Raw genomic sequence first — 26,067 nt, forward strand, 5'->3', positions numbered from 1 at the left:
GCCCGTCTTCTGTCAAAAATGGGGGTAAAGGGGTGCCTGGGAGGCTCAGTCGGTTGAGCGTCAGAATTCAGCTCAGATGATTTCACGGTTCATGATGATTTCAAGCCCCGCATGGAGAAGGGGGGCGCTGCTGTCAGCACAGAACCCACTTAGGATCCCATCCCCCTCTCTGCCCCTCCGCTACTCACACTCTCAAAAATAGTGGTTTTTTTTTTTTTAAATGGGGATAATAGAACTTGAGTGGGTGTCCAGCAGACCTAAGCTCCCTCTCAGAGAGGGTAGTTGTATGACAGTCTGAAGTCACATAGCCACTAGCTAGACCAGGTCTTGACTCCTGGACAGGACTCAACTCCTAGACTTGCCACTCTGCTCCTACACACCAACGGAGGCCAGGGGTCCAGGTTCCCAAATGTTAACAGGAGCCCCCCACCCCCCATGAAATGTTAGCAGTCCCGGCCCAACCCCTCTCACCCCACCCTCAGCCCTGGTTCCCTTCCCACGCAGTAAGGAAAACATGGGGTATTAAGAAACCTCAGTTCCTAAGCCCTTAAACAAGGGGTGGGGAAAGAACAGGAGGCCACAACCTCCTGTAGCCACAGCAGCAGGAAGAGGTGTTGGGCCTCAGGAGGAAGCATGCAGGTCCAGATTTAGGAGAGGACTGTTCAGAAGGCATGAGGCGCCATCTGGACAGGGATTCCAGGCAGAGAACTGTGGCTCATGATCCACTCGCTTTCCAAAGCTTTGGGCTAGATATCTAGCCCACCTCAGTGAATAAAATTAACACTGGTTAGTACTCCCAGGAACATCCAAGGGCCAAACATGTGCAAACGGGGTTGAGAGAGGTATGACCCCAAGGCAGTATTTCCTTTGACACATGAGGAAACTGAGGCCCAGAGAGGCAGGCAAGCCTCTGGCAGCAGCGGCAGATGACACTCCGGCCTCCTGCCCTTCCTCTAGCCTGATACTGGGCCCAGGACGTCATCAGCTCCTTCCTCCAGCCCGTAAAGAAAGAGTCCTAGGGAGTCTCGATGCCCACCCTAAGCCCCAGTCCAGGGCAGTTTTATTGGCGCCATTTATAAAAGGCCTTTCCCATCAGCCCCAAGCCTCTGCCTTCCCTTTCTGAGAAGGAAGTTGGGTTTCTGATCCTGGCCCCATAGGCAACAACACACTTGGTCTAATGCTGCTGCACTGTGGTGTGACATGCACTGCGGTGTGACACGCTGGGTGCAGGTCCATGTCCAAGTCTGCACGTCCAACTCTGGGGGGGCAGGAGGATGTGGAGCCAGGTCTGTGTATGGAAGCTGGGCAGAGCCCTGGCCGGCTGTGGAGATGTGAGGGCAAGGTGAGCAGGCCCCATGTGCACCCTAGCCCCAGGGCCCAGCGGTGCTGGAGTCCAGGGTTGGGGGCAGTAAAATCAGAGATCCTGAGAGAGAAGCCCTGAGGCCAAAGACATGTGTGGAGCAGGCCAGGGCAGCCAGGGGAAATTCCAGAGGGGGCAGTGTGCATGTGTGCACAAAGCCCAGGTTCAGGGACACGGTGTGAAGGGGGCCTTTGGTGAATGTGTAGATGTGCCTCCCTCCTTTCCGGTCTGCATGCCTGTGCCCCTGGCCTCCTGAAGCTGAGGGAACACACCTGGGGGTAGGGTTGGGGGAAGGCTGGGAAGAAAACTCAGGTGGAAGTGGTTTAGGCCTCAGAGCCCACATCCTGTGGGAGAGGCTGTCAAGGGGCCAGGCCATCTGTCCAGTCCTCAGAGCTGCTGGAGTGACAGTCCTCTAGGGGCAGAGATGGATGTCCTCCGGGGGAGAAAGTGGCCCGGAGGCTGGGAGGTGGGTTCAGTCCTTCCAGGTCCAGGATCAGGAGGCCTCAGTTGGGCGCCGTCCTCCCTCCTCCTCCATCAGCAGCAGGCGGCGCCGGCCAGCCTCGTAGTCGGCCTCGTCCACACTGACCAGCAGGCGGACAGCCTCCCGGCCCACGGCCTCACGAAGGGCCTCAGTCAGGAACACGCCCCGCAGGGCCTGCAGCAGGGCGCCACTCAGGTAATCGCCCCAGAAGGCGTCCAGATAGGAGAGCTCCGAGAACTTGATGTCACACACCACAGAGCCCAGGTCCCGGGAGCGCAGCACTGCGGTGGCCTGCCCAAACACGTCCAGCTGCCGGGCCAGCGCCTGGGGCCGCCGGGATGCCACGCCCTGCTCCAAGGCAGGCCCGTGCTCACAGTACTCTGCTCGCACCCTGAGCCGGATGTCTGCGGAGGAAGGAACGACTGGTCAGGGAGGAGCCAACACACTGATACTGCGCAATGGGACCAGGGGGACCGCAACCCTTCCTCCCACCGTCGAGCCTCCTCCAACAGGCTCCTCCCACCCCACCATGGGTTGCACTGCACCTCCCCACATCCTTCCCCCTTCTGATAACCACACCCAAGTACGGGTGACACCCTCATATGGCTTCCCTCCTGGGGCCTGGCCTCTGTTACCTCTTGACCTGGCGACCTCCCCTCCCCTCACGTGCTCCGCTCCAGCCTCAGTGCCCTGCTGCACCGCCCCCCCCACCAGGCAGGTTCTGCCCAGCCCTGCCTCTCCTTTGGCTGGAGCTGCTCTGCCCGTCTTCACAGGACTTGCTCCCTCTCCTCCTTCAAATGCCACCTTCCCATCGAGGCCTCATCTAACCTACTTAAAACTTTACCACCATCACCCTGGCCCCCAACATGTCCAGTCTCCCAGACCCTGCTCCATTTCTTCCCAAGGCACATATCACTTTCTAACCTCCTCTGCACTTTCCTTTATACCGTCACGTTTACCACCTGTCTCCCTGCCGCCCCCGAGTCCCCGAAGGGACTGTTTCATTCACTTGTGCAGCCCTGTGGCACACGGTGGGTGCTCGATGTATACTCGTGAAAGAATCAACACGTGAACTAAAGGACCTGCCTTGAGACAACCAGCCTCACCCCCTCCTGCCTTCAGGGACACTCCTGCAGGGCCAGCCGCATCGCCGGCACCCATCCACCCAGTGAGCACCACCCAGGAATCTCCAGGCTGAGACTGGGCTGGCTCGACTGGTAGCAGGCGCTCTCTTCCCTCAGAGGTGGCTGAGATAGTGGGCCGTAAGCCCGAAGCTGCGGGAGGTCACTCGGCCACCGAGAGGGGAGAGAGCACGAGGCCTACTCAGAATCACTGAAGGAGACGGAAACACGGAGCTCCCCATGCGAGCCCTGGGAACACCTGGATTTTCAGCTACCATCCACTCCCTCTGTGCTCAGGCCAGCCTGAGTCGCGCTGCTATCGCTTAGAACCCCGCCCACATCTGCCCAAATGAGGTGGCAGCTCCGCACAGGGCACAGGACCTGGGACTTCCTAGACTGGCCCTGTAAATGTGACCTCAGGCATGTCACCTCCCTGTGGGATTACTGAACTCCCACCCGTGACTCAGGCTACTAACAGAACCTCCTCCCCACACAACACGGCTGCCCTGAGGATCAGCTAGGAGCTGGAAAAGACAACAAGCACTCCGAATTTATTTAATCCACAAACACACCATGTAGCAGGCCCTGCTATCACCCCAATTTACAGGTGAGCAAATGGAGGCAAAGAGAAGTGAAGTGATTTGCCCCAGGTCACCTGGCCGGGGAGTGGCAGACCTCCACGGAGGTCACTGAGCCTCCGGTGCCCCAGAGGACAGCTTCGGGTCCACGGAGACGATTCTAACCCAAGAGCCTCCAGGCACCACCTGTGTGACCTGGGACAAGTCAGTCTCTCTGAGCCCAGGTTCTTACCTGAACGGGGAATTCCGACTCTGAAAGATTGTTAAAAGGATTAAAAAGAGAGCAATGGACGGAAAAGGACCAGCTAGCACAGTAAGCCGTGCCTGACAGGTGCTCCAAGAACAGCAGCCGCCAGAAGCTCCAATGTGCCAAATGCTTTAGGCCAGGCCACTGAACAGGATCAGCCTTGGGGGGCAGGGGCCGTCAACCCATTCGACGGATGAGGAAACTGAAGCTCTGGAAGGGGGAGGGCCATGTCCCCAACTCCCTTTACCTTTCACAGTGTCAGCCACAGAGCACAAGGTGGAAGACAGGTCTCTGCTCCCCCAGATGACTTCTCAGTACCACCCACTTCCTCTTCCCACCCCAAACCCCAAACCCTTCCTCTTTCGGCCTGGAGGGGAACCTCACCCTCTCAGCTCAAGGCCCAAGGAAACCTACCTGGCCTCGGCCCCTAGAACTTCCCACAGCACCAAGACCCAGCCCCCTCCACCTACAAACCACCTAAGACCTCTGGGCCCACATCCTTGCCTCCCATGAGTGTCTGACCATGCCTTCAGTCGGTGGGGGCCAGGGAGCAGGGGACTGGAAGGAGCAGCACCTGTCTAAGGCCACACAGGGAAGCTCAGTGGCAGAGGCACGGAGCCAGGTGGCGGAGTCCGACAGACCTTGAGGCGAGTCCCGGCTCTGCCACTCTCTAGCTGTGGGGCCTTGGACATGTGACCTCACCTCTCTGAGCCTCAGTTTCCCCATCTGAAAAACATAAACAGACAAACAAGAGGCCCCTGCCGCACGGTGTGGTCATGAGGGTTAAATAAAGCGACTCATGAAGCACTTGCCCCAGGGCCTAGGACGCAGAAGGCACCCAGAAACAGGAACTGCGATTTCAACACCCACCTCTCTAGCCCACAGCCCCTGCCCAGGCCTGGCCCTCTCTCACTTGGACCCAAGTCAACCTCTTCTGCTCCTTCGGTCCTGGCTGCATTCCCCCATCCCCTGCCCTCCAGGCACAAGGGCAGTGCCCCCAACACAAGCCTTACTCACACAATGACCTGTCCACCTCCTCTGCCCTGCAACACCCATTCGCCCAGCAAGTCCCAGCCCACAGAACCGCACATCCTATGCAGGTGAAATCCTCCCAGATCGCCTTTCTCCTCAGCACAGATCGGCACTCAACCCATGGCAGAAACTGTTCACCCAGAGCCTATCCCCCACCCATGGCAGGTGGAGGGGCAACAGGACCAGGATGGACTAGTGTGTGTCCCATCCATTCTTTCATTCAACAGATATATTTACAAAGTGCCAGGAATGCTGGCGTGATGTGCATCCCCCCCGCCACAAGTGGGCCTGGAAGATACGGAACCCCAGTTAAAGAGCACCTCTCATGGGCCAGGTCCTACCCAAGGGCTCTCCCAACCATGGGCCCCAAATCCCCACAGCACTTTCCTCATCCCCACTGACAAGCGAGGAAATCCTTCACCAGACCACAGTCCAACCTCGGGTCTGGAACACGAGAGTGTGGTACACAGAGAAAGAGGACAAGGAGACTCCATGAGGAAAAAGGAGACCTACACAGTACGTGAGCCACCTCTCTGTCCCTGGCCCTGAATCATGGGCACCAAGCTCAGTCTTTCCTTTAGTCCTCACCGAAATGACTGAAGGGCAACAGCTGACACATACATAGTATTTACCACAGCCTGCACACACGTGTCACATTTATTAAGCCTCTGATTATCCCTGCGACCTCATACGGCAGTGCTATTACCTCCTTTCTGCAGATGGGGAAACTGAGGCACAGAGGATGAATCACCTGCCTAAGGCCACACAGACAGGAAATGGCAGGGTTGGAATTCCAACTGGGGTGCCTGGCTCCAGAGCCTGAGCTCTTAACTACCCCTGTCCTGTTTGCTGCCTCTCACACAACGACATATAGAAACCTGGAATTAAAAGACATGCCAAGGGCCACGAGAGAAAATTAGAGCGAGGTGTAACTTAGATGGCAGTGATCAGACAGGCCCTCTCTAGGAAATGACACTGGAAGTAAAATGTGAAGAGCAAGTAGGTCGAGAGAGAAAAACCAGGAGAGTGAAGAGCAGCATTCCCGGAATACAGCATGGCCCGCACGCCAAGTCCGGAAGCAGGAAATGCACTTGAGGTGTTCACAGGCTGGGGTCGGTGTGGCAGGACCTCGAGGAGAAGGGCACTAGGGCACGACTGAAGGGGCGGGTTGGGCGGGGCCGAACCCGGTGGAGCAGGGAGTCCCCGGCCTCCCAAGGTGACCACACCCCTCCGCACCTCCAGGGCCTCCTACATAAAACCAGCACCTGCTCTCCGTGGGGCCGCTTTGGGGATGACACAGCTGGATGAAAGTCAAGAGCGGAGGCCAGTGCCTGGCACATGATGAGCCCTCGGAGGGCCTCAGGAAGGACGTGACCTCACGCCAAGACGACTCCAGCTGCACTGCGGAAGCAGCAGGGGGGTCAGGAACAGGGCCAGGGCAGGAGTCAGGGAAGGCCAAAGGTGGCTGGGCCATAACAGAAGCAGCAGACGTGCAGAGAAACGGACTGCCTGGCCCAGGTGCGCCACTGAGGAGGAGCAAGGCTCAAAGACCGTCTGGCGCCCGTGCGGCCAAGTCGTTTCCTCTGGCCACAGTCCCTCTCCACTAGGGCAGCTGTGCAGAGGCTCCCTGCCCCCAGGGCAGAGGCTGTGGCTACACTGTCTTAGTGAGCAGAGATGCTCTGGCTTCCCGTACGCAGGTGGGCCCCAGCGCCCCCTCGTCCTCCTGCCCCTCCCTTCTGGGGCAGAATGAGACGCCAAGGGAAACGGGAGGGGACTCCCAGCAGGTTCTGGTTTTACAAAGGAGGCCCTGGAGATGCAGAGGGGTGTGGTCACCTCAGACCGGTCACCAGACTCCAGGGCCAGCACCATCCTCCTCTGGACACGGTGGCACCCCATCCCTTGCTTTAGTCTCTTCCCTGAGACATGTCAAACATTAAGATTCTACTGAACAATAAGGAGAGGCTGCCACCAACGGCAGAGACAAAATCAGCAGCCGCTACCTGCTTCCTGATGGAAGGCCATGATACCACCTGGGAAGCGAGCTTGAAAATACAACAGAACATCAAACCAGAATCTGATCAGACCTCTCCAGACCTGACCACCAATTTTCAGGAAATACAGACAATAGGAGAACACATTCAATCCCTCTACCGCAGGATGCAACTGTCAAACTACAGAACTACTTTCAACAACTACAAAGCAAGGGGGACAAGGGAAAGAAAACGGCAAGATGGGGAAATCTCTGAGGTCAGGAGAGGGTTAGGAGAGCCAGCACTCATGAGACAACTGGATCTTAAGAGCGCCAATTAGACAGGGTTTTTTTGGTGTGGTATTTTTTTTTTTTTTTTTAAGGAATTCTGATCTTTTAGAAGTACACAGTGGAAAATCTACAGATGAAATAACAAGACACCTGAAATTGACTCCCAAACAACACGGATGATGCAGCAAGATCACCCATGAGTTGACAGCTGCTGAAACCAGGTGAAAGAGGGACAAGGTTCATCACGCTGGCGTATCTGCCTCTGTACCTTCTCCACAGAAAACAGGGAAAAAAGCAAAGCTCATCCTGTCACTCAAATCCTCTGGTTGCTTTCCATCATTTAAAGAAACGAGGGGCACCAAGGTGGCTCAGTCAGATGAACGTCCGACTTCAGCTCAGGTCATGATCTCACGGTTCATGAGTCCAAGCCCCGCATCCGGCTGTCAGCACAGAGCCCACTTCAGATCCTGTGTGTCCCCCCCCCCCCCACCCCGCTGATGCCCGCCACCTCCCCCACTTGTGCTTGCTCTCTCAAAAATAAATAAAACACCAGGGTGCCTGGGTGGCTCAATCGGTTAAGAGTTCAACTTCAACTTCGGCTTAGGTCATGATCTTGCGGTTCATGAATTTGAGCCCTGTGTCAGACTCAGACCCTGGAGCCTGCTTCAGATTCTGTGTCTACCTCTCTCTCTGCCCTTCCCCTGCTCACACTCTGTCTCTCAAGAATGAACAAATAAACGTTAAAAAAAAAAAAAAAAGTTGTTTTTTTTTTTTTTAAAAGAGTCGGATGCTTAACTGAACCACCCAGACGCCCCAACTGCTCATCTTATGGACAGGGCCACTGAGCTGACAGCTCAGAGCCTGAAGCCTGCTTCAGATTCTGTGTCTCCCTCTCTCTGTTCCTCCCCCACTCGTGTTTTGGCCTCTCACTCAAAAATAAACATTAAAAAACAATCAATAAACAAACATTTTAAAAATGTTCTTTAAAAAAAAATAAATGAAAAAAAAAAAAAATAAACAAAAGCCCTGGCCCATGGCTGCTGGCCCCGCAGGATGGGCCCCACCACCTCTCCCGGCCTCACCTCCTAGCTGTCTCCTTTTGCTCCTGACTCCAGCCTCGCCAGCTTCCTCACCATCCCTTCATCACCACCAGCTCACTCCTACTCAGACCTTGGCACCTGCTGTCCTGTATATATAACCCTCTTTCCCAATCATCTACATGCTCACTCGGTCTGTTCCAAGGGGGCTTCTGAGACGACCCTCCCTTGAAAATACCTCTTAAACTGCATTTCCCATCACTCCCCACCCCTTGCCCTTCCTTCTCTCAGTCGCCACCTGAAGTTTCTGTCTCCTGCCACCAAACCATGCACCCTGTGAGCACAAGCATCTGCCATCCCCACCGTACCGAGCATGCAGTAAATGCTCTGAGAACACACGTGGGAGAAGAGAAGGAACTGACCCTGCCACTCTGCCCGGTCGGGGCTATCACCCCTACCTCAGGGCTGTCTTGAGAATTCAGGGCCAAGTGACTAGCATGCCCAGCACAGTGCCCAATGGATGTCTCTGAAAGAATGGAAACTAAAGAGGTCCTGTGTCCAAACCCAGGATACTCCAGATGTCGCTCCCCTTTGGAAACAAAGTTTAGTCTAGTTCTACCCCTCTCGGGAGGGCAGCTGACTAGGGCTTAACCCCCATAGCTCTCACACAACAGGAGGGGACAAGAACAGCAGATCACTCGGGTCTGGAAGCGCCTCCTTCCACCCTTGGTATTAGACATTGTTAAAGGTGAGCCATCCCGGGGGCGCCTGGGTGGCTCAGTCAGTTAAGCGTCCAACTTTGGCTCAAGTCATGATCTCACAGCTCGAGGGTTCGAGCCCCACTTCTGGCTCTGTGCTGACAGCTCAGAGCCTGGAGCCTGCTTCTGATACTGTGTTTCCTCTCTCTCTTGGCCCCTCCCCGACTCGTGCTGTCTCTCTCTCTCTCTCTCAAAAAAAAAAAAAAAAAAAAAAAAAAAAAAAAAAAGGTGAGCCATCCCTGCTTTTTCAGAGGAAACAACCAACAACCAGGGCCCTACTGGGGAGGGCCTCCCTCCAGCCCCACCCTGCCCAGTGAGTCAGCAGTCAGACCTGCTTACAGTCCTCCCAGCAAGCCCCAGCCACACCCTATGTAAGCACCTCCCTGCCACAGCCCTGCCCTCAGGGAAGAGACCCGAAGCCTCTGCTGCCAACTAGAGACCCTTCCCCAGCCTCTGCTGCCAACTAGAGACCCTTCCCCAGCCTCTGCTCAGCAGGCTCCCTAGGAGGCAGTGACTCCTTCTGCCAGCCAGGTAGCTCTGGGGGGCTCTGGTAATTACTGCCTGCCTCGAAGAAGAGTCACACCGGGCAGCCACCCCCACAAGCTGGGGGCTGTTGGAGGACACTGGCTGGCTCTATTGGTCTGTTCCTCCCGGCAGCACTCAGCGCAGGTATCTGCAGCCTCATGTGACACTCGGGGGAGGAGGAACCAGAGTGGTGTGGGCTGAGCGAGCGAGCGAGCGAGAGAGAGAGAGAGAGAGAGCCCACCCGCACCCATCTACTCCCCTTAGGACCAGGGAGACTTTCTCAAAGCCAAAGTCTAAGCACGAATCTCCCCCCTACACCCCATCCCACCCAGCACACCTGCAGGCCCAGGCAGCCTTGTTAGTCCACCCCTTCTCCGTAACAGAACTTCCCCGGGCCAGACCTTCGGCCTCACCTGCTCAGGCTGTGCAGCCTCTTTACTCAATTCTCTGCTTCCTCTTTGTTCAAATTACTTAACACATCCTGGCAGAGCGTGCCCTATACGCTTAGCACGGGTCTAAGTCCTTTATAAATCGTAAGTCGTTTATTAACTGATCTTCCAGATGGAGTCGGAGTTCCGTCAAGACCAAGTATCAGGGCACCCCAATCCTCTGCTGAAAACCCTACATAACACTCGCCATATGGAATAAAATCCCAACTCCCATCTACTCCAAGGCCTGCTGGGCCCAGCAGCTCGGCTCCAGCCGGGTTCCTCCACCCACTCCCCACCCTCTGTTCATGGCACTATCTATAAAGTGAGCTTCAGTTCCACTGATCTGTCGCCCTACTAGAAGGTCGCCTCCCCAAGGGCAGGGACCTCACCGCTATTCCTGTCCCAAGCACACTGCACAGTAACAGCATGAAGAGGCACAAACTGGTAAGCAGCGCACAGCATGGGCCCCAGGCCAGGCGCTGCTGTGAATGTATTACCGGCTTAACTCATTTTCTCTCGCCACAACCCTACTTGAAAATCACCACTGTCAGCCTCATCTTACACAAAAGAGTTCAGCCACCTGCCCAAGGTCAGACAAGCTATTTAAGTGCCAAGACCAAGAAATGAACCTGGCCGCCTGTCCCAGGATCCTCATTTTCCCCTGTGCGATATTCCACCACTGCAGAAGAAAAGACTGTAAAATACATAAACCCATGAAAACATTTACTGAAAAAGCAAATGAAATTGAGAGCAGGGAGTGGTCTGCAAAGGCTTCCTGGAGAAGGTAGCACCTGTGATCTTTCAACTCCGGACCAGACATAAACAAGCAAGATAATAACAGAAAGGACATCCGAGTCCAGAAAGACAGAAGCCACTGCCTACCCACTAGGTGTGCCACACTCCAGACGAGTGCCTGTCTCTCCCACCCTGTGTGCAGCCTGTCACAGGCTCCGTGCATGCATTCACCAAGGCCCGCAGACACCTACCACAGGTCACTTTGCCTTCTGAGGCAGGTCTGGCTGGCTCCTGCTGCTGCTGGGGGGTGGCTGGGGCCCCTCTCCGCCGCCGTCTGGCACCACCACTGGGCCGGCCCCGACTCCGCCGCTGCCGCTTGGTCGGTGGGGAACCTGAGGAGGGAAAGACAGGGCATGCTGAGACCAGGATAACAGAGCACTGAGGCAGGCGCCTGGAGAAGAGCTCAAGGCTGGTCTCCATGCCATGAGACCCTGGGTGAGCCCCTCTGCTTCCTGAACCTCAGTGGCCCTGTCCATAAGATGAACAGTTGGGGCACCTGAGTAGCTCAGTTAAGCATCTGACTCTTTTTCTTTTTTTTAATGCTTATTTATTCATTCTTGAAAGAGAGACAGACAGAGTGTGAGCAGAAGACAGAGAGAGAGGGAGATGCAGAATCTGAAGAAGCAGGCTCCAGGGTCTGAGGCTGACACGGAGCTCAAATTCACGAACCACAAGATCATGACCCGAGCTGAAGTCGGATGCTTAACCGACTGAGCCACCCAGGTGCCCCAAGCATCCGACTCTTGATTTCCGCTCAGGTCATGATCTCACAGTTTGTGAGTTCGAGCCTCGCATCGGGTTCTGCACTGACAGCGCGAAGCCTGGTTGGAATCCTCTCTCTCCCTCTCTCTCTGCCCCTGCCGTGTTCACCCGTGTTCTTTCGCTCCCAAGATAAATAAAATAAACATTAAAAAAGGAAAATACATAACCAGTAAGTATAACCTAGCATCATTCAGAAGAGCACACCCCACCCCTCAGCAGTCCCACATCTGACCCTGAAGAAACCCCTGCACACTCACACCAGGAAACAAGCCACTGGGGCATTGTTTATAACTATCTAAATGTGAAAATAATGTAAATATCTGACAAGTAGTACAGAGTAACTTCCCGGAGTAGCCTGTTTAGTGAAATAAAGTAAAATATAATGTAAGTGGCTATAATTTGCTACATTTTACGTTAAAAAAAGAGAAAACAAGAATACATACATACTTGCTGTTTTTATAACACAAAACACCAAAGATAAATCGGAAATAGTGAAATTGGTTACCTATTCACGAGGGGGTGGGGGCAACACTGGAAATGATACTTCTAAGAACATCTTTCCTATGTACCTTAGTTTTGACTTTTGAGTCATATAACCGTTTTACATATTCTAAAAATTTAAGAGACCAAAATAACACCAACCATAAAATTAAACAGAAACAAACGAATCTAGCTGTGTATGTGTGTATATATATATATGTATATATATATGTATACCTATATATACCCACACACATATACACACACACATATATACACACACACACACATATATATATACACACATATACATATAATTACTAACACGAACGAGAGAATTATTTCAAGTAACTTGGAAGAACATTCTGCCTGTATAAACTCTCAGTGGGATATACTCCTAGGACAGGAAGAACCACAAATAAATGGTATGTTTCGTTCAGTAGATGTAGTCAGCAGTGGTACTGACGTCATATTTTCAAAGCTATTTTATGATTGTTGTAAAATGAAGCAAATAAATCCATTTTCCCAATGTTATTAAGAACCAAAATTCTAAAGGGGGCCTGGGTGGCTCAGTCTGTTCAGCGTCCATCCGACTCTTCATCTCGGCTCAGGACGTGATCTCACAGTTCTTGAAATCGAGCCCCGAGTTGGGCTCTGCACTGACAGCGTGGAGCCTACATGGGATTCTCTCTCTCTGCCCCTCCTGTACTCGCTCTCTCTCAAAATAAACTTAAAAAAATTTTTTTGAAAACAAAGAAACAAAAATTTTAATGTGAAGAAAAAATCCTCGTAATGTTAATTTTGAATTGAAAACACTAATAGAAATTTTTTTTTTATTTTTAAAATTTTATAGGTTTTTTTTGTTTTTTCTTTTTGTTTTTGTTTCTGAGAGAGTCACAGAGTGCGAGAGAGCTGGGGAGGGCAGACTGAGAGGGAGACTCAGAATCCTAAGCAGGCTCCAGGCTCCAAGCTGTCAGCACAGAGCCTGATGCGGGGCTCGAACTCATGAACTGTGAGATCATGACCTGAGATGAAGTCTGACGTTTAACCGACTGAGCCACCCAGTTGCCCCAAATAGGAATTTTTTTTTAAAGCAGTCTTTAACCCTGTTCACTAAAAGAACCCAGAAAAATGTGCCTACTCGGCACCCAAGTCTTGCTCTCTACATGCCAGTGCCTCTAAAAGAAACCAGGCCTCTGGAAACAGCAGATTGCAGGGCTGGAGAGAGAAAAGTACAAGCTGAGTCCAGGACGCCTTACAGTGGCACAGAGCAGGAAGCCCAAAGAATGATGGAAGCAAATCAAAAAGACAGTAGGAGCTAGTCAAGCTGAACATCAGTAAGAATGACTAACATATTCTAACCCAGTAAATAAATAATAACACATGAGTCCATAGTGACACTCCCCCACCCCTCAGGACAAGAGAGAGAGAAAAGACAAACTTTTTTTTTTTTAAGTAAGCTTCATGCCCAGTGCAGAGCCCAACAAAGGGCCTGAACTCACGACCCTGAAATCAAGGCCTGAGCTGAGATCGAGTCGGACGCTTAACGAACTGAACCACCCATGCGCCCCAGAAAAACTCTTGAAAGACTACATGCCAGCTGATAGACATTGAAAAAACAGTAAGAAAATCATCCTTTTGTGAACACCAATGTAATGACCAGTTCAGGCAGAGATCAACAGTGCATGCTAAACCCACGGGCGATACTGCTGGGGAGCTGGATGTGCCCAAGTGTCACCCCATAGGTTATTTACTAACCATGAAAGGGGACAATGTGCCTTTATAAAGGACAAATACGGCAGACAGCACCTTAAGCAAGTGATCAAACTTCCCCCTCACAGCAAGAAAAGCAGACCTTAAGCTTCCTGATGCACTCCACGGCGAGGCACACAGCATCGACTGACGAACATTCCTGCCAAAAACATGTAACCTGAATCTAACCAAGCCTCCTGACCCACTTTTTTTTTTTCTTTTTGCACCTTACTTTTACCTCACTAAGCTATTACTCCTGGAAATTACCCAAGTTTCAACTTATAAACTATAAACAATGCCCAGTGGCTGTTGCCACACTTGTCTCCTGGTGTGAGTATTGGGGGGGGGGGGGGGGGGGGGGAGTGGCTTCCCACGTCACAGGAGATACAGGGGACAAAGGAACCAGTTAAATGACACCAGCAGGAAATTATCAGGCACTTCCTGAAACAATCGCGACATTCTACAAAACAACGGGCCTGACCAGGTCAATAAGGTGACGGATGTCATGGGAAGAAAAGAAAACAAATACACAGTTGGGGAGAAGTTTGGGTTCTAAACTAAGAGATTAAGGAGACATAATAATTCAAAGCAGAGAAACTCAACTATGAGTGAGTCCTGAAAGTAGAGTCACTCTTGGGGAGATTTGAAAATGAACCATTAGGATATCAGAGAATTACTATTTACTTTCTCAGGTGTGATAACGGTCTGGAAGTGGCCTAGAACATTCTCCTTATTCTCAAAAAATGCCTGCTATTTAAACGGAAAGTGTCCCGATGGCTGTAACTTCCATTCAAAGAGTTCAACTAAAAACCCATCATTACGTGTACATGTACATGCACATAAAGCAAAAGTGACAAAGTGTACGGGCACCTGGGTGGCTCAGTTAGTTAAGCATCCAGCTTTGGCTCAGGTCATGATCTCATGGCTCATGAGTTTGAGCCCCAAGTCAGGTTCTGTGCTGACAGTTCAGAGCCTGAAGCCTGCTTCAGATTCTGTGTCTCCCTCTCTCTCTACCCCTCCCCTGCTCGTGCTTTCTCTCAGAAATAAATAAACACTAAAAAAAAAAAAATTTTTTAAGTGGCAAAAATGTTAAAATTACTGAATCGAGGTGAAAGATAGGAGCGTGTTCACTGCATCCATCTTTCAATTTCTCTGTATGTTTGAAGTTATATTTGAATAATTCAGGAACTAGGAAAGAGGAGGCTGCATAAATGAATTGGCACGGCAATTAAAAGCAACCAATTAAAGGTCCTCGACACGAGTAAATCCCAGAAAGGTATCCAGCAAAGACAGCCACGTGAAGAATACCCACCACGTGAGGTCATTCAGATGAACTATAAAACCACAACAAACAATTCCATTCATTGCTTCTGGACACATACTTTTGTAGAATAAACACACACACATACACACAAAGGAATGCGGAGACAGAATGACCCCTTGGTCCCCTTCCTTAATGGGCCAGGATGGAGCGGGTTCATCAGGGTTCAGAAGGAAGAAAGGGACGCTGCCATCTTGCCCACCGGCCTAGGCTCACCTGTCTCCCATTGACCCTGCTGGGCATTTGAGGTACTGCTTGACTGGCGACGGCGACGGCGGCTGCCTTCTGTCCTTTTTGAGGAAGAGCTGGAGGTGCCATAGTTGTAACGTTCCGGTGACACTTCACGGAGAGAAAAATGGAAAGAAGTATTCACAGCGTCTGGCACCCTCCTAGGCCCAGCCTCCAATTCCCACCTGGAGATAGATTACTGCTCCACCGGGAGCCCAGGTTCCCAGAGGTTGGAGCCCAGACATCTGCTCCCTCTCAAAGGCTTCCTGCCCGGTGGATGCTAGATGCCTACAGAGATAGAGAAGACTCATGACCTCCCGGGGCCACCCCACCCCTATCTACAGCAGCTCCAACTGTCAGGGTTATTCTATAAGCCAAGTCACCGTCAGGCCCCTGCAATGTTGCCCCCAGCTCTCCCTGAGGCCCCAAGGAGTAAGCACGGTCCCCAAATCTTCTCTTCCGTAGCCTAACCTCCAGACACATTTTTCCAAAAACACTGTCACTTCTTCTCTAGTGCTGCCTTTCTCCTGGTTATCTTTAGGCAGGGGAAGGTCACAATCCCCCTCCCCAACTATCCACTGCACCCCTAATAACCCAGCCAAGAGCTCAACAACTCGATCCCAAGACACACAAAGGACTCCTGTCCTTTAAATCCTTGAATTCCTCATCTTCTTAGGACTGCTCCTCCATGAGTACTTCCCTCAGAGGATTAAGGGCAGAGCCAAGCCCTCAGAGGCCAGCCAGCTGCCTTTGAATCCTGACTCCCACACTTTCTACATGTGTCATTTGCACGTCCCTGTGCAAAGTGGCTTATCTCCCTCTCTGCTCCTGCCACACAGGTCTCTGATGATACCAAATTCATTCCTGACCCAAGGGGTGAAAGCTTGTCTTTCCCTCTGCCTAGCATTTTCTCCTGTGAGATCTATGCACATCAGCAGTACAGCCTCCATTCAAACGTCGCTTTCTCAGGAAAATCTTCACTGGTTATCCAATCTGAGAAAGGCCGCCTTCGTTATAAACCGCTGCCTATTTTCTATATTCTGTTAACTTTGCTTTAATCTTTTTATAACCAAACCTAAAAATAAATTACCTGCCTTAATGGCTGCTCCCCTCCCCCCCACACACTAAATATAAGCTTCATGGAACACACACTGTGTCAGTCCCAACACCTTGTAACTTCTGTGCTCAACACACAGGATTCAGTTCTTATATGTAAGCAAGCTGCTTAACTCCTCTTAACCCTGTGGTTTTCTCTGTATGGTGGGAACACTAACAGAACTTCCTCATGGGATTACTAGGAGAATATAAGGGGATAGTTCACACGAAGGGCTTACCGTGGTGCCTGGCATGAAATAAGCCCTCCATAAACACTGGCCACAAACCTCACTGATGTGGCCAAATTCCACAAGTTCACCTCTCCCAAAAAGCCATGCCTCCTCCCTCTTGTGTTCCTCATTGATACTCTGGGAGGAGGGGCGGCGCGGGTTGGGACATAGGCTGATACGGTGCTGTCCATATCGCTGGCAACCATAGAGTCCTAGAGAGAGAAAGGCCCTGTCCCCACCGGAAGTCTGTCATCCTCCCATTCAACCTTACCTGGACGGCGCCGCTTGCGCGCCAGGTGCGGCAGCAGGTCGTGGCGCGCCAGCACGCGCAGGAGTTGCCCCAGCAGCCGAAGGTTGCTCTCGTCGCACTGCCCGCGGCGCTCCAGCTCCAGCAGCAGCTCCAGGCCGCTTCGGGCGCGGGCCAGACCGCCGGCCGCGCCGGGGGCCTCGTCGAGCAGGAAGGCCAGCAGCTCCAGCTCGCACTCGGTCAGCTGTCCGCCCACCACCTCGAACATACGGTGAAGCGACAGCATCCCGTAGTAGTCCAGACATTCATCCTCCTCCCAGCTCGGGGCCGGGGTCAACCCGGACAGCGCCATACCCGGGGGAGGGGGGCGGCACAAGCTCAGAACCAGGGCCTAGAACCCACACAGAGGGGAGGGGGCAATGGTCAGCGACGCGGGGACCCTAACCCCACCCCCGCCAGTGTGTCTCCCCAAACTCGATCCGCTGGGCAAGGCTATTTTCACAACCCAGCCGTCTCTGCCTCCCCCTTCCCCCAGAAAGAAATGGTATCGCCCGAGGTCCCCTAGTAACAGGTCGAGACGCTAGACCCCGCTCGTCCTCCCAGACCCAGCCCGAACGCCCCTCCTCAGGTGGTATGTCCCGAACCAGCCTCCGGACCCGACTACGTGATTCGGTCCGAATAAGCGCGGGGGGCCCATCCCAGGGCACCCTGCCAACTGCCCTTTGACTCTGGGTGGCACTGTCCGGACGTGCCCCTTGGCTCCGGCCAGTGGTACTGTCCGATCAGCGCCGCGACTCCACCCAAATCATACCTTCCGAAAGCGACCCTCTGCCCCCCACAAGTGGAGCCTACCAAAGCAGCCCTTCGCCCCACACAGGTGGTGCTGCCCTAACCCGACCCTCTCGCCCTGCAAGGGCGGTACCGCTCTCTCCCCAACACCCAAGTGGTTCCATCTACCCGCCACCAGTCGCCCTCAGGCCTCTCTGGATCCTCACCGGGTTCCGGCGTCTGACGACTCCTGGGCGACGGCCGCAGCCACTTGTTTTGGATCTTTCTGGCACCTTCTCTATTATTACGCCTGCGTCACCTCGCCCCTCCTCCTTCCCCCAACTCGCGCAGGTGCGACCGCCACGCCCCTTCGGCGCAAGCGCAGAGTGAAGCTTCTAAGCCCCACCCCTCCGGGCCCGCCTCCAACCGTAGCGTCTAGCTCGCCAGTGCTGCGCCTGCGCAAAGCGAGAGCGATTCCGCCTCTGAACTGGATCTGGTACCTGGTTGCAGGGTTCTTCTGTGAGCCCGTGACTTAACCCGTCGGGTCCTCGTTGCCCCCCACGTCAAATCCATCTCATGTACTACAGTTCCATCCTAATCACGACCTAGACGCCCACATTACCACTGCTCCTAGCTGCCCATGGCAAAGGACCACAATCCCGACAGTCCTGGCTTCAAATAGCGCCTAGACCCCTTTATGATCAGGAATTGGACACTCCCCCATTACACTGCCCCTTATTCCTAATGGCAACCAGGAACCTACATCACAACTGTGCCATCTCATGCCCCCGACTGAAATCTCCCTTCATCCAACACAAACCCCCATAGCTAAGTTCTTCCCCTGATCAAGACCAGGAAGCTCCCGCATCTTATGTTAGGAACCAATACCTCCTTCCCGATTGCAATAGACCCCTCCATCCTGACCGTGCACCTCCTGATGTCATCCATCACAGTCCCCCATTACAGTCAGACACCCTGTCCCCGTCTCAAACACCCCTCCCTCTGAAACCCTTTCCAATCTCTGCCCTCCAAGGTCACAGGGCCTTCCAATACCCCCTCTTCTAACCTGCACCTACAAGTTGCACTCTCTCTAGCAAGAGAACTGGAATCCAGGCTGTGTGTCTGAGCAGCTCCCCGGGGCAGGGCCTTGGGCGCGGTGGCCACCCCCGTGACACCCCCCACACACACCTTGGTGAGTCAAGGCCAAGGCCCGCACGTGCCTTGAAACAAGTCCCCTACCCAGAGTGGTTCCCATCCCTGGGATTATCTCTCCTTAGAAGGCAGGAGACCTGGGTCCTGATTGGCACTGGCTCAGCACTGGCTCTACTTGGGCTGCAGCAGTGACCTCGAAAGAGTCCCTCCCTCCGATGGCAACTGTCACCTACTGAAGCCCGGTGAATATCCTTAAATCAACCGAAGAGTGGGAGGGAAGGGAAAGCAGTTTTACAAACTGGGAAGGACTATGTCCATGTTACATGGGTTATAGGGAGCACCCACGGTGTATCAGGCCCTGTGCTGAGAGCTTTTACGTGTTTGATTTCATCCAATCCCCTCAACAGCCTTTGAGGTGAGTCAAGCCCATTTTACACACTACTAAAAGTGAGGTCCAGAGAGGGGAAGTACCCTCCAAAGCTGTGTCTTCCTCCAAAGCTGTGTTCTCGGAGATGCTCAGCCTCTTCAGCCATGAAATAACACCTCTGTCAAGGTCTCCCGCCACCCATTCCACTCCCTGGGCCCTCTTTTCCAATGATGCCCTCTTCTCACCGCTTAACTTTCTGATTCTTGGCATAGCAGCCCAGGAGAACTGCGCAGGCGCTTGTCTGAGGCCCGACTCCGCCCACAGGGCACAGTTGTGTGCGTGGAGAAACTCGCCGAACCCCGCCTGAGCGTCAACACGCAGGCGCGGGGGCGCGTGCCGTCTGCTGCCAGCTTTGATTGGCTGCCACGGGTAAGGGCACCGCCCAATGGTAGGTGTGGATAGTGAGGGGTCCCGCACGCCTGGAGCAGAGAGGGTCTGTGTCAAGAGCGGCGGGGGCTGCAGGAGGCGAGAGAGACGGGTGAGGGCGCCGCGGGGCGGGCGGGGGAAGAGAGCACTGGGCGTACGGAGGGGGCGGAGGGAGAACGAAGGGGACACTGAGGGACGAAGAGCCTTGGGGCCTGCGCTAGGGCGGGAGCGGCGCGGAGTGGAAGGAGAGCGCTCCTTCCTATGTGCCCTAGAGCATTGATTAAGCTTCTGCGGCGTGCAGGACCCTACCCTTGAGCCCGCCGCCCCCAGCCCTTACAGGGTACTCTCGTGCTACGGAGTTGAGAAGTGCGGTCGGTGAAATGGGATGTGTAGCGGAAAAGTTGAACTTCCAGGCCCCTGGTGGGTTCTTTCCTGGAAGGACTTACTGATCTATGGTATAAAAAGCCCCTGTCTCTCCTACCGATAGTACACAGTCCCATAATTGGGAAGAGAGGAATGTGGGCGAAAAGTCCGAATTTTAGATTACTCGAGGCAGCCTTCTGGAAGAACATTTACTGGGTGCCTACTTTGTGTAAGCCTTACCCCAGGCCTTGGGCCTCGCCCCATGGGAGTTCTCTGGAGTGTGGGGCTGTAAACAAGGAAGAACTGAAGTCTTGGGCTCCGGGTTGACTACTTTCAGGAAGATACCTTATTGGGTGGCCGTTGTGTGCAGGGCCCAGGCGACTCGTATATTAGTTAGGGAGTTGGGATTTGTAGTTAAGAAAAAGTAACTCCTGGGCCTTTAGTGAATCATTTATTCGAGGAACATTTATTGGATATCAGCTGAAAACAGAGTCATGTGCTAGGCTGTGTTATTGTGGAAATTCACGGTCTAATAGGAAAGTTGGCCTGGTGGAAGAATGGGCACAGGGAGAGTTAAGCTCTCATGGCCTCACTTCCTGGAGGGAGCATTATTCATTCACAGAATATCTACTGAGTACCTGTTGTGGGCTAATCATTGTTCTTGGTGCTGGAACCACATCAGTGATGAAGAGACTAACATCCCTCCGGGAGCTTAATATGAGCAACTTTGCATGCCTGGGTGTAAGCTGAGTTCCACCAGCCCTCTGGCACTAACAGATGAGTTAAAGACTGAGAGAGTGGAGACTGGATTCAGAAAATTAGCAGGGGGTGGGAGGGCAGTCATTTGCTAAAGTGCCTCTGAGCCCCTGCTGTGTAAAGAGGCCTGGGTTGAGCCCACGCATGTAGAAGGGGAGACAGGGCACATAGGCGGAGGTTCAGAAGTTAAAAATCCCTGGCCCAGGTCCGTGGTTTTGTTGGTGACATCAGCCCCTACAGTGAATCAGACCTGCCCTGCCTGCATGCTCAGTCTGGAGAGGAGCACAGACCGCAACCCGGACTCATGATAGTTGCTATGATAGAGGTGGCACAGGTTACCATAGGAACCCAAAGGAGGAAGGAGTGGATGGACATCACCCTGAGAATGTAGAGATGTTATCAGAAAAGGCTTCACAAAGGAAATGCTGGGCAGGAGTTTGCTGGACAAGAAGAGGAGAGAACTCTCTTGGCAGAAGGAATGGCAACAGCAAAGACTTAGGACTCAAAAACAGCATCTCTGGCGAACTCCAAGTCATGGTTCTGTCTAACCTTTCTCAAGTACCAGGGTGTTTGTGGTCAGTACTACTTTTACCCCGTTTCACAGGTGACAAAACAGTCTCAGAGGAAGTAAGTGGTGGGATGCAGATTCAAGCCAAGGGCGGTCCGGTCCAGAAGCCTGCGCTCTCAAACACTGCTGCATGTCTGTGTGTACATACAGTAGGAGGAACGGGGCTGAACAGTGAGGAGACTGTACAGGCAGACGTTGAGAGGCATAAAGAGAGGTGTCCTTAGAAAGGGTGCAACTGGCCCTGCGGGTAAGGAGGGAGGGTGATGTCTGAGGCCAGACTGAAAGAGGCTGTCTCTCTCACAGATGCCCGGCACCCTGGGGCAGGGGTCGGCTACAGAACCACAGGTTCATTGAAGACGGAGGCGTGAGCACTGGATGCAGGCTTGCCGATTGACAGAGGCTGGTGAGCGACAGGATGGGCAAGGAAGCTCTTGAGACATCCCTGCTTCTCTCAGGTTCTCGATGTTTCACCAGCTTCCCCTTTTTTCTCCAGGCACTACTCTCCCTCCCCACCATGGCAGAGGTGGCGGCTGAGGTGGCCGAGGCGGCTGAGATGCCAACACAGATGTCACCAGGGGCGATGGAGACGTCAACACCGATGTTAGGAGAGATGACGGAGATGTCAACAGAGGTGACCGAGATGACACCTGGGGAGGCCCTCGCCTCCTCCCTTTTCTTCCAGCACCACCAGTTCATGTGCTCTGAGTGCGGCAGCCTCTACAACACGCTGGAGGAAGTTCTCTCTCACCAGGAGCGGCATGTGCCTGCTGTCACAGAGGAGGAGGCGCTGGTCACCCAGGATGCTGGCCTGGAGCCAGAGCTCATGGCGGGCACCGAGGATGGGCCTTTCCAGTGTGGGGAGTGCAGCCAGCTCATCCTGTCCCCTGGTGAGCTCCTGGCCCACCAGGACGCCCACCTCCGGGAGTCTGCGAGCCAGATCCAGTACCAGTGTGGGGACTGTCAGGAGCTCTTCCCCTCGCCTGAGCTGTGGGTGGCTCATCGCAAGGCCAGGCACCTTTCTGCTGCGGCGGCCGAACCACCGGTGCTGCCCCCTCTGCCTCCCCCGGCACCGGCACCTCCCCTCCCTGCTCCACCCGAAGTGAAGATGGAGCCCTACGAGTGTCCCGAGTGTTCCACCCTCTGTGCCACTCCCGAGGAGTTCTTGGAGCATCAGGGCACCCACTTTGACTCCCTCGAGAAAGAAGAGCGCAATGGGCTCGAGGAGGAGGAAGAAGAGGAGGAGGAGGAAGACGATGAAGAGACGGAGGAGGAGGAGGAGGTGGTGGCAGAGGTTGGTGATGACGCCACGGGAGGCGACAGGGCCACAGCCGGCCGGGCCAGGGCCTGTGGGGACTGTCCCCCCCACTGGACGTCAGCCGAGGCACGCCGGCGACACCGGCGGGCATCCCGCGGCCCGGCATCGGCAGCCCACCCCTTCCACTGCGACCAGTGCCAGCGCAGCTTCAGCTCGGCGAACCGGCTGCTGGCTCATGGGCGGGCGCACGTCGGCGGCACGCACGAGTGTACGACCTGCTCCAAGGTCTTCAAGAAAGCGGCGTCGCTCGAGCAGCACCTGCGGCTGCACCGCGGCGAAGCCCGCTACCTCTGTGTGGACTGCGGCCGCGGCTTTGGCACGGAGCTCACGTTGGTGGCTCACCGGCGGGCACACACCGCCAACCCCTTACATCGCTGCCGCTGCGGCAAGACGTTCAGCAACATGACCAAGTTTCTCTACCACCGGCGCACCCACGCGGGCAAGAGCGGGGCGCCCCCCGCGCTGGCGGCCGCCTCCCCGGCTCCGGCCGAGCCCTCGCCGCCGCCGCCGCCGCCGCCGCCCCCCGCCCCGCCCGCCCAGCTGCCCTGCCCACAGTGCTCCAAGTCCTTCGCCTCGGCTTCCCGGCTCTCCCGGCACCGGCGCGCGGTCCACGGGCCCCCCGAGCGGCGTCACCGCTGCGGCGTGTGCGGCAAGGGCTTCAAGAAGCTGGTCCACGTGCGCAACCACCTGCGGACACACACGGGCGAGCGGCCCTTCCAGTGCCACTCGTGTGGCAAGACCTTTGCTTCTCTGGCCAACCTCAGCCGCCACCAGCTGACCCACACGGGTGCGCGTCCCTACCAGTGCCTGGACTGTGGCAAGCGCTTCACGCAGAGCTCCAACCTGCAGCAGCACCGGAGGCTGCACCTGCGGCCCGTGGCCTTCGCCCGCGCACCCCGCCTCCCCATCACCGGTCTGTACAACAAGAGCCCCTACTACTGCGGGACCTGCGGCCGCTGGTTCCACGCCCTGGCAGGCCTGCGACTGCACCAGCGTGTCCACGCCCGAGCCCGGACCCTGACCCTGCAGCCGCCCCGATCGCCACCTCCTGCCCCGCCCCCGCCCCCTGAGCCTCAGCAGACTATCATGTGTACGGAGCTGGGGGAGACCATCGCCATCATCGAGACGTCCCAGCCTCTGGCACTTGAGGACACGCTGCAGCTGTGCCAGGCCGCCCTGGGGGCCGGGGAGGCGAGCGGGCTGCTGCAGTTGGACGCGGCCTTCGTGTGACGCAGCCGAAGAGCAGCAATAAAAGAGTTTGGTTGCAACAACAATCGTGGGCACCTCCGGGAGAGAGGGGACCACCCCCTGGCAAGCCACTCTGGCACCTGATTGGGTGCCAGGATCCACCCTGGCCTCTTACCCACTGACTCCTCACAACGGCCCTGCCGGGTGTGTCTTGTCACTTTTCTCCGCCTCGGGGTAAACTGAAGCCCTGAGACGGGACGTGATCTGTCCCGGGTCCCCCCGGTGCGTTGCAGAGTAGCATTTGCCTAGGCTCTTTGCTCTGCACCTGTCACCCTGGTGCCCAGCAATGTCAGGTAACCTTTCCTGAGCCCCGACCACGTGCCAGACCTGTGCTGGGCACTGTTGCATACCTCTGCGGGTTCTCGCTTGTCCCCAAGACTGTCACCTTCCCTGGACCCTGGGCATACAGGACTTGGCTCTGCCTGGTGGAGAGAGAGGTACTGGACTTCTCTGGGCTTCCTTAAGCTCACTTTTGACAATACGGAAGGAAGTCTCTAGGTACCCACGTACTCAGCTGCAGGCTGGGTGATGCTGGAACCCCGGGAATGACTCAGACCCAGACCCAGGCTCTACCCCAGAAGGTGCTCAGTGGCAGTGGAGTTCACACAAGTACAGATGGCCTTGCTCTCTGAGTGTGTGTCATTGATTCATTCAGCCTGGGAGTCCACGGGCCTCCCTCCCACATGCCGGGCCATGCCGGGGGCCAGAGAGGAGTCAGGCTCCTGCCCTGCCCCTGGGGAGCAGGCAGATCTCAGTCCCGGGATCCTCAGGACGGTGCTGGGGATGCACAGGGACGGTGGGATCCCAGAGCAGGGAACAAACCCCTTGGAGGAGGTAGTCCTTGTGGAAAACTTAGGAATCCACCAGTGAGAGAGGAAGAGAACGGAACAGGCAGACGACACTGCAGAGAGGGTGAGTTCTTGGTGTGCTTGGAGACCGTCCAGTTACTCACAGCCACAATGACAGCACACGTGACCGCCTAGCCGTGGCAGGCACCACAGCTCGCACTGCACATGGATTGTGACCCGGCGGGCCCGTGTGGTGATCTCAGCATTAGCCCTGCTGTACAGATGAGAAAACAGGGACAGGCACTCACCCAAGGTCTCACACTAGGCAGCAGTGTCGCTGAGATTTGAATCCAGGTGGTGCCTTCAGCCCACATCTGTAACCAGTACCGTTGAGCGAGTGCGACGTTTGAAACCCGTGCAGGGGTAGGGATGTTCAGGGGATTTGCTACATCTGGAGGAGAGGTGAGCCAGTGTCACCGAGCAGTTGGGGTTTGGTGAGGCCTTGAAAGATCAGAGGCCTTAGGAACAAGAAGGGATCCCCAACCTTTTTGAAGTCTACCTAGAGTGGCAGTCCTTCCCTCCCTAAACAGGAATGGATGATTTATGGCCGGTTCCTGGGGCAGGCTCCCACCAGGCCTCTACAGACCAAAGTGCTCAGGTGGGGAGGCCTGGACCTGGGAAGGCTGTGAAAGTCAGACTAAGTTGGGGTAGCGGGGACGGTCAAAAGTGGGCCTTAGGGCTCCCCGGCATCAAGGTGGGGCAGGGGGTTGGCTGAAGACGGTCTAAGGGGAAAGGATGGGGCCAGACCAGGGCCGAGGCCATGGGAGTGGGAGGAGGGTGAGGCACATCATCCTCACTGACCTCACGGCTGAACAGATGTGAGCAGTAGGGAGGTAGGGGGGCCCCGGGAGTGCCCCTTGCCCGGACCAGCCCTTCTGTCCTGCTGTGGTCTCCTTGCTAGATGCATTTATCTTACAAACAAGGTGATATCCAGAGGGTCTTGAGCAGGAAAGGCCAAGGATTGTTCTGAATAGTTTACAGGTGCCCGTGGGACTGGCCCAAACAAACTGGAGAGTTCAGGTGCCACAGGAACAGTCCCTGAACTCTTTGGGACGTGTTCAAAACCCCTTCCCTTTTGGGGCTCAGTCGGTGGAGCACGCAACTCTTGATCTCAGGGTCGTAAGTTCAAGCTCCCCGGTGGGCGTAGAGATTACACAGTAACCAAGAAAAAAAACTTCCTTTTTTCTTCACAAGTGAAGTCCAGTGGAGGACGGATCAGTTGCTCCTCCTTCCACTTTTGAGGCCTCCTGCCCTCACATATCATTGGCACCACATGGAGGAGTGGCCATTTCCCTCTGCCCGTGGCCCCGCCATGTTTTTGTGGAAGGGGAGGAGGGAAAGAAACCAAGTTCTCTGTGCCAACATTCCCAGGCTTGTCACTTCCCAGCATCCCTAGGTATGGGCCGGCTATGTGCCCTCTTTAAAACAGAAACGAAAGCTTGGAGATCTGTTAGGGCTTGAGGACAGCTACTCTGCCCGTCTGTGCCCACTAAGGGTCTACATCTAGGCTCTTTTG

At 54.8% G+C, this 26,067-nt stretch overlaps 2 protein-coding genes across 12 annotated transcripts; one reads left to right on the forward strand and one right to left on the reverse strand.

Annotated features, from left to right (window-relative positions):
* Window positions 1–1,029: 1,029 nt before the first annotated feature.
* On the reverse strand, window positions 1,030–19,361 carry DEDD2 (death effector domain containing 2). 3 transcript variants are annotated; one of them, XM_042920923.1, is made up of 5 exons: window positions 19,273–19,361; window positions 16,765–17,131; window positions 15,157–15,279; window positions 10,817–10,957; window positions 1,030–2,245 (listed from the first exon to the last, which is right to left on the reverse strand). In XM_042920923.1, the coding sequence occupies exons 2-5, from the start codon at window positions 17,090–17,092 to the stop codon at window positions 1,854–1,856; spliced, it is 984 nt and encodes a 327-aa protein (XP_042776857.1). In that variant the 5' UTR covers window positions 17,093–17,131; window positions 19,273–19,361; the 3' UTR covers window positions 1,030–1,853. The 3 variants fall into 3 exon arrangements, with proteins under 3 accessions (XP_042776857.1, XP_042776855.1, XP_042776856.1); XM_042920921.1 differs by lacking the exon at window positions 19,273–19,361 and adding an exon at window positions 17,736–17,875; XM_042920922.1 differs by lacking the exon at window positions 19,273–19,361 and adding an exon at window positions 17,698–17,875.
* On the forward strand, window positions 19,362–24,335 carry ZNF526 (zinc finger protein 526). 9 transcript variants are annotated; one of them, XM_042920913.1, is made up of 3 exons: window positions 19,362–19,456; window positions 21,177–21,543; window positions 21,634–24,335. In XM_042920913.1, exon 3 carries the CDS (start codon window positions 21,655–21,657, stop codon window positions 23,683–23,685), a length of 2,031 nt encoding a protein of 676 aa, XP_042776847.1. In that variant the 5' UTR covers window positions 19,362–19,456; window positions 21,177–21,543; window positions 21,634–21,654; the 3' UTR covers window positions 23,686–24,335. The 9 variants fall into 9 exon arrangements, with proteins under 9 accessions (XP_042776847.1, XP_042776853.1, XP_042776844.1 ...); XM_042920919.1 differs by having other exon boundaries at window positions 19,366–19,456; window positions 21,444–21,543; XM_042920917.1 differs by lacking the exon at window positions 19,362–19,456 and adding an exon at window positions 19,488–19,565 and having other exon boundaries at window positions 21,444–21,543.
* Window positions 24,336–26,067: the final 1,732 nt, after the last annotated feature.

Source organism: Panthera leo, chromosome E2 (genome assembly GCF_018350215.1).
Source record: "Panthera leo isolate Ple1 chromosome E2, P.leo_Ple1_pat1.1, whole genome shotgun sequence".
NCBI classification, from domain to species: domain Eukaryota; kingdom Metazoa; phylum Chordata; class Mammalia; order Carnivora; family Felidae; genus Panthera; species Panthera leo.

Coding starts and splice junctions, on each gene's coding strand:
- DEDD2 (XM_042920923.1), bottom strand. CDS start 17,092: ATGGCGCTGTCCGGGTTGACCCCGGCCCCGAGCTGGGAGGAGGATGAA. Junction 15,280..16,764: donor GCGCAAGCGGCGCCGTCCAG/GTAAGGTTGAAT, acceptor CTCTCCGTGAAG/TGTCACCGGAACGTTACAAC. Junction 10,958..15,156: donor GCAGGGTCAATGGGAGACAG/GTGAGCCTAGGC, acceptor TTCCCTCCTCAG/GTTCCCCACCGACCAAGCGG.
- ZNF526 (XM_042920910.1), top strand. CDS start 19,473: ATGGTAGGTGTGGATAGTGAGGGGTCCCGCACGCCTGGAGCAGAGAGG. Junction 19,566..21,633: donor GCAGGAGGCGAGAGAGACGG/GTGAGGGCGCCG, acceptor TTTTTTCTCCAG/GCACTACTCTCCCTCCCCAC.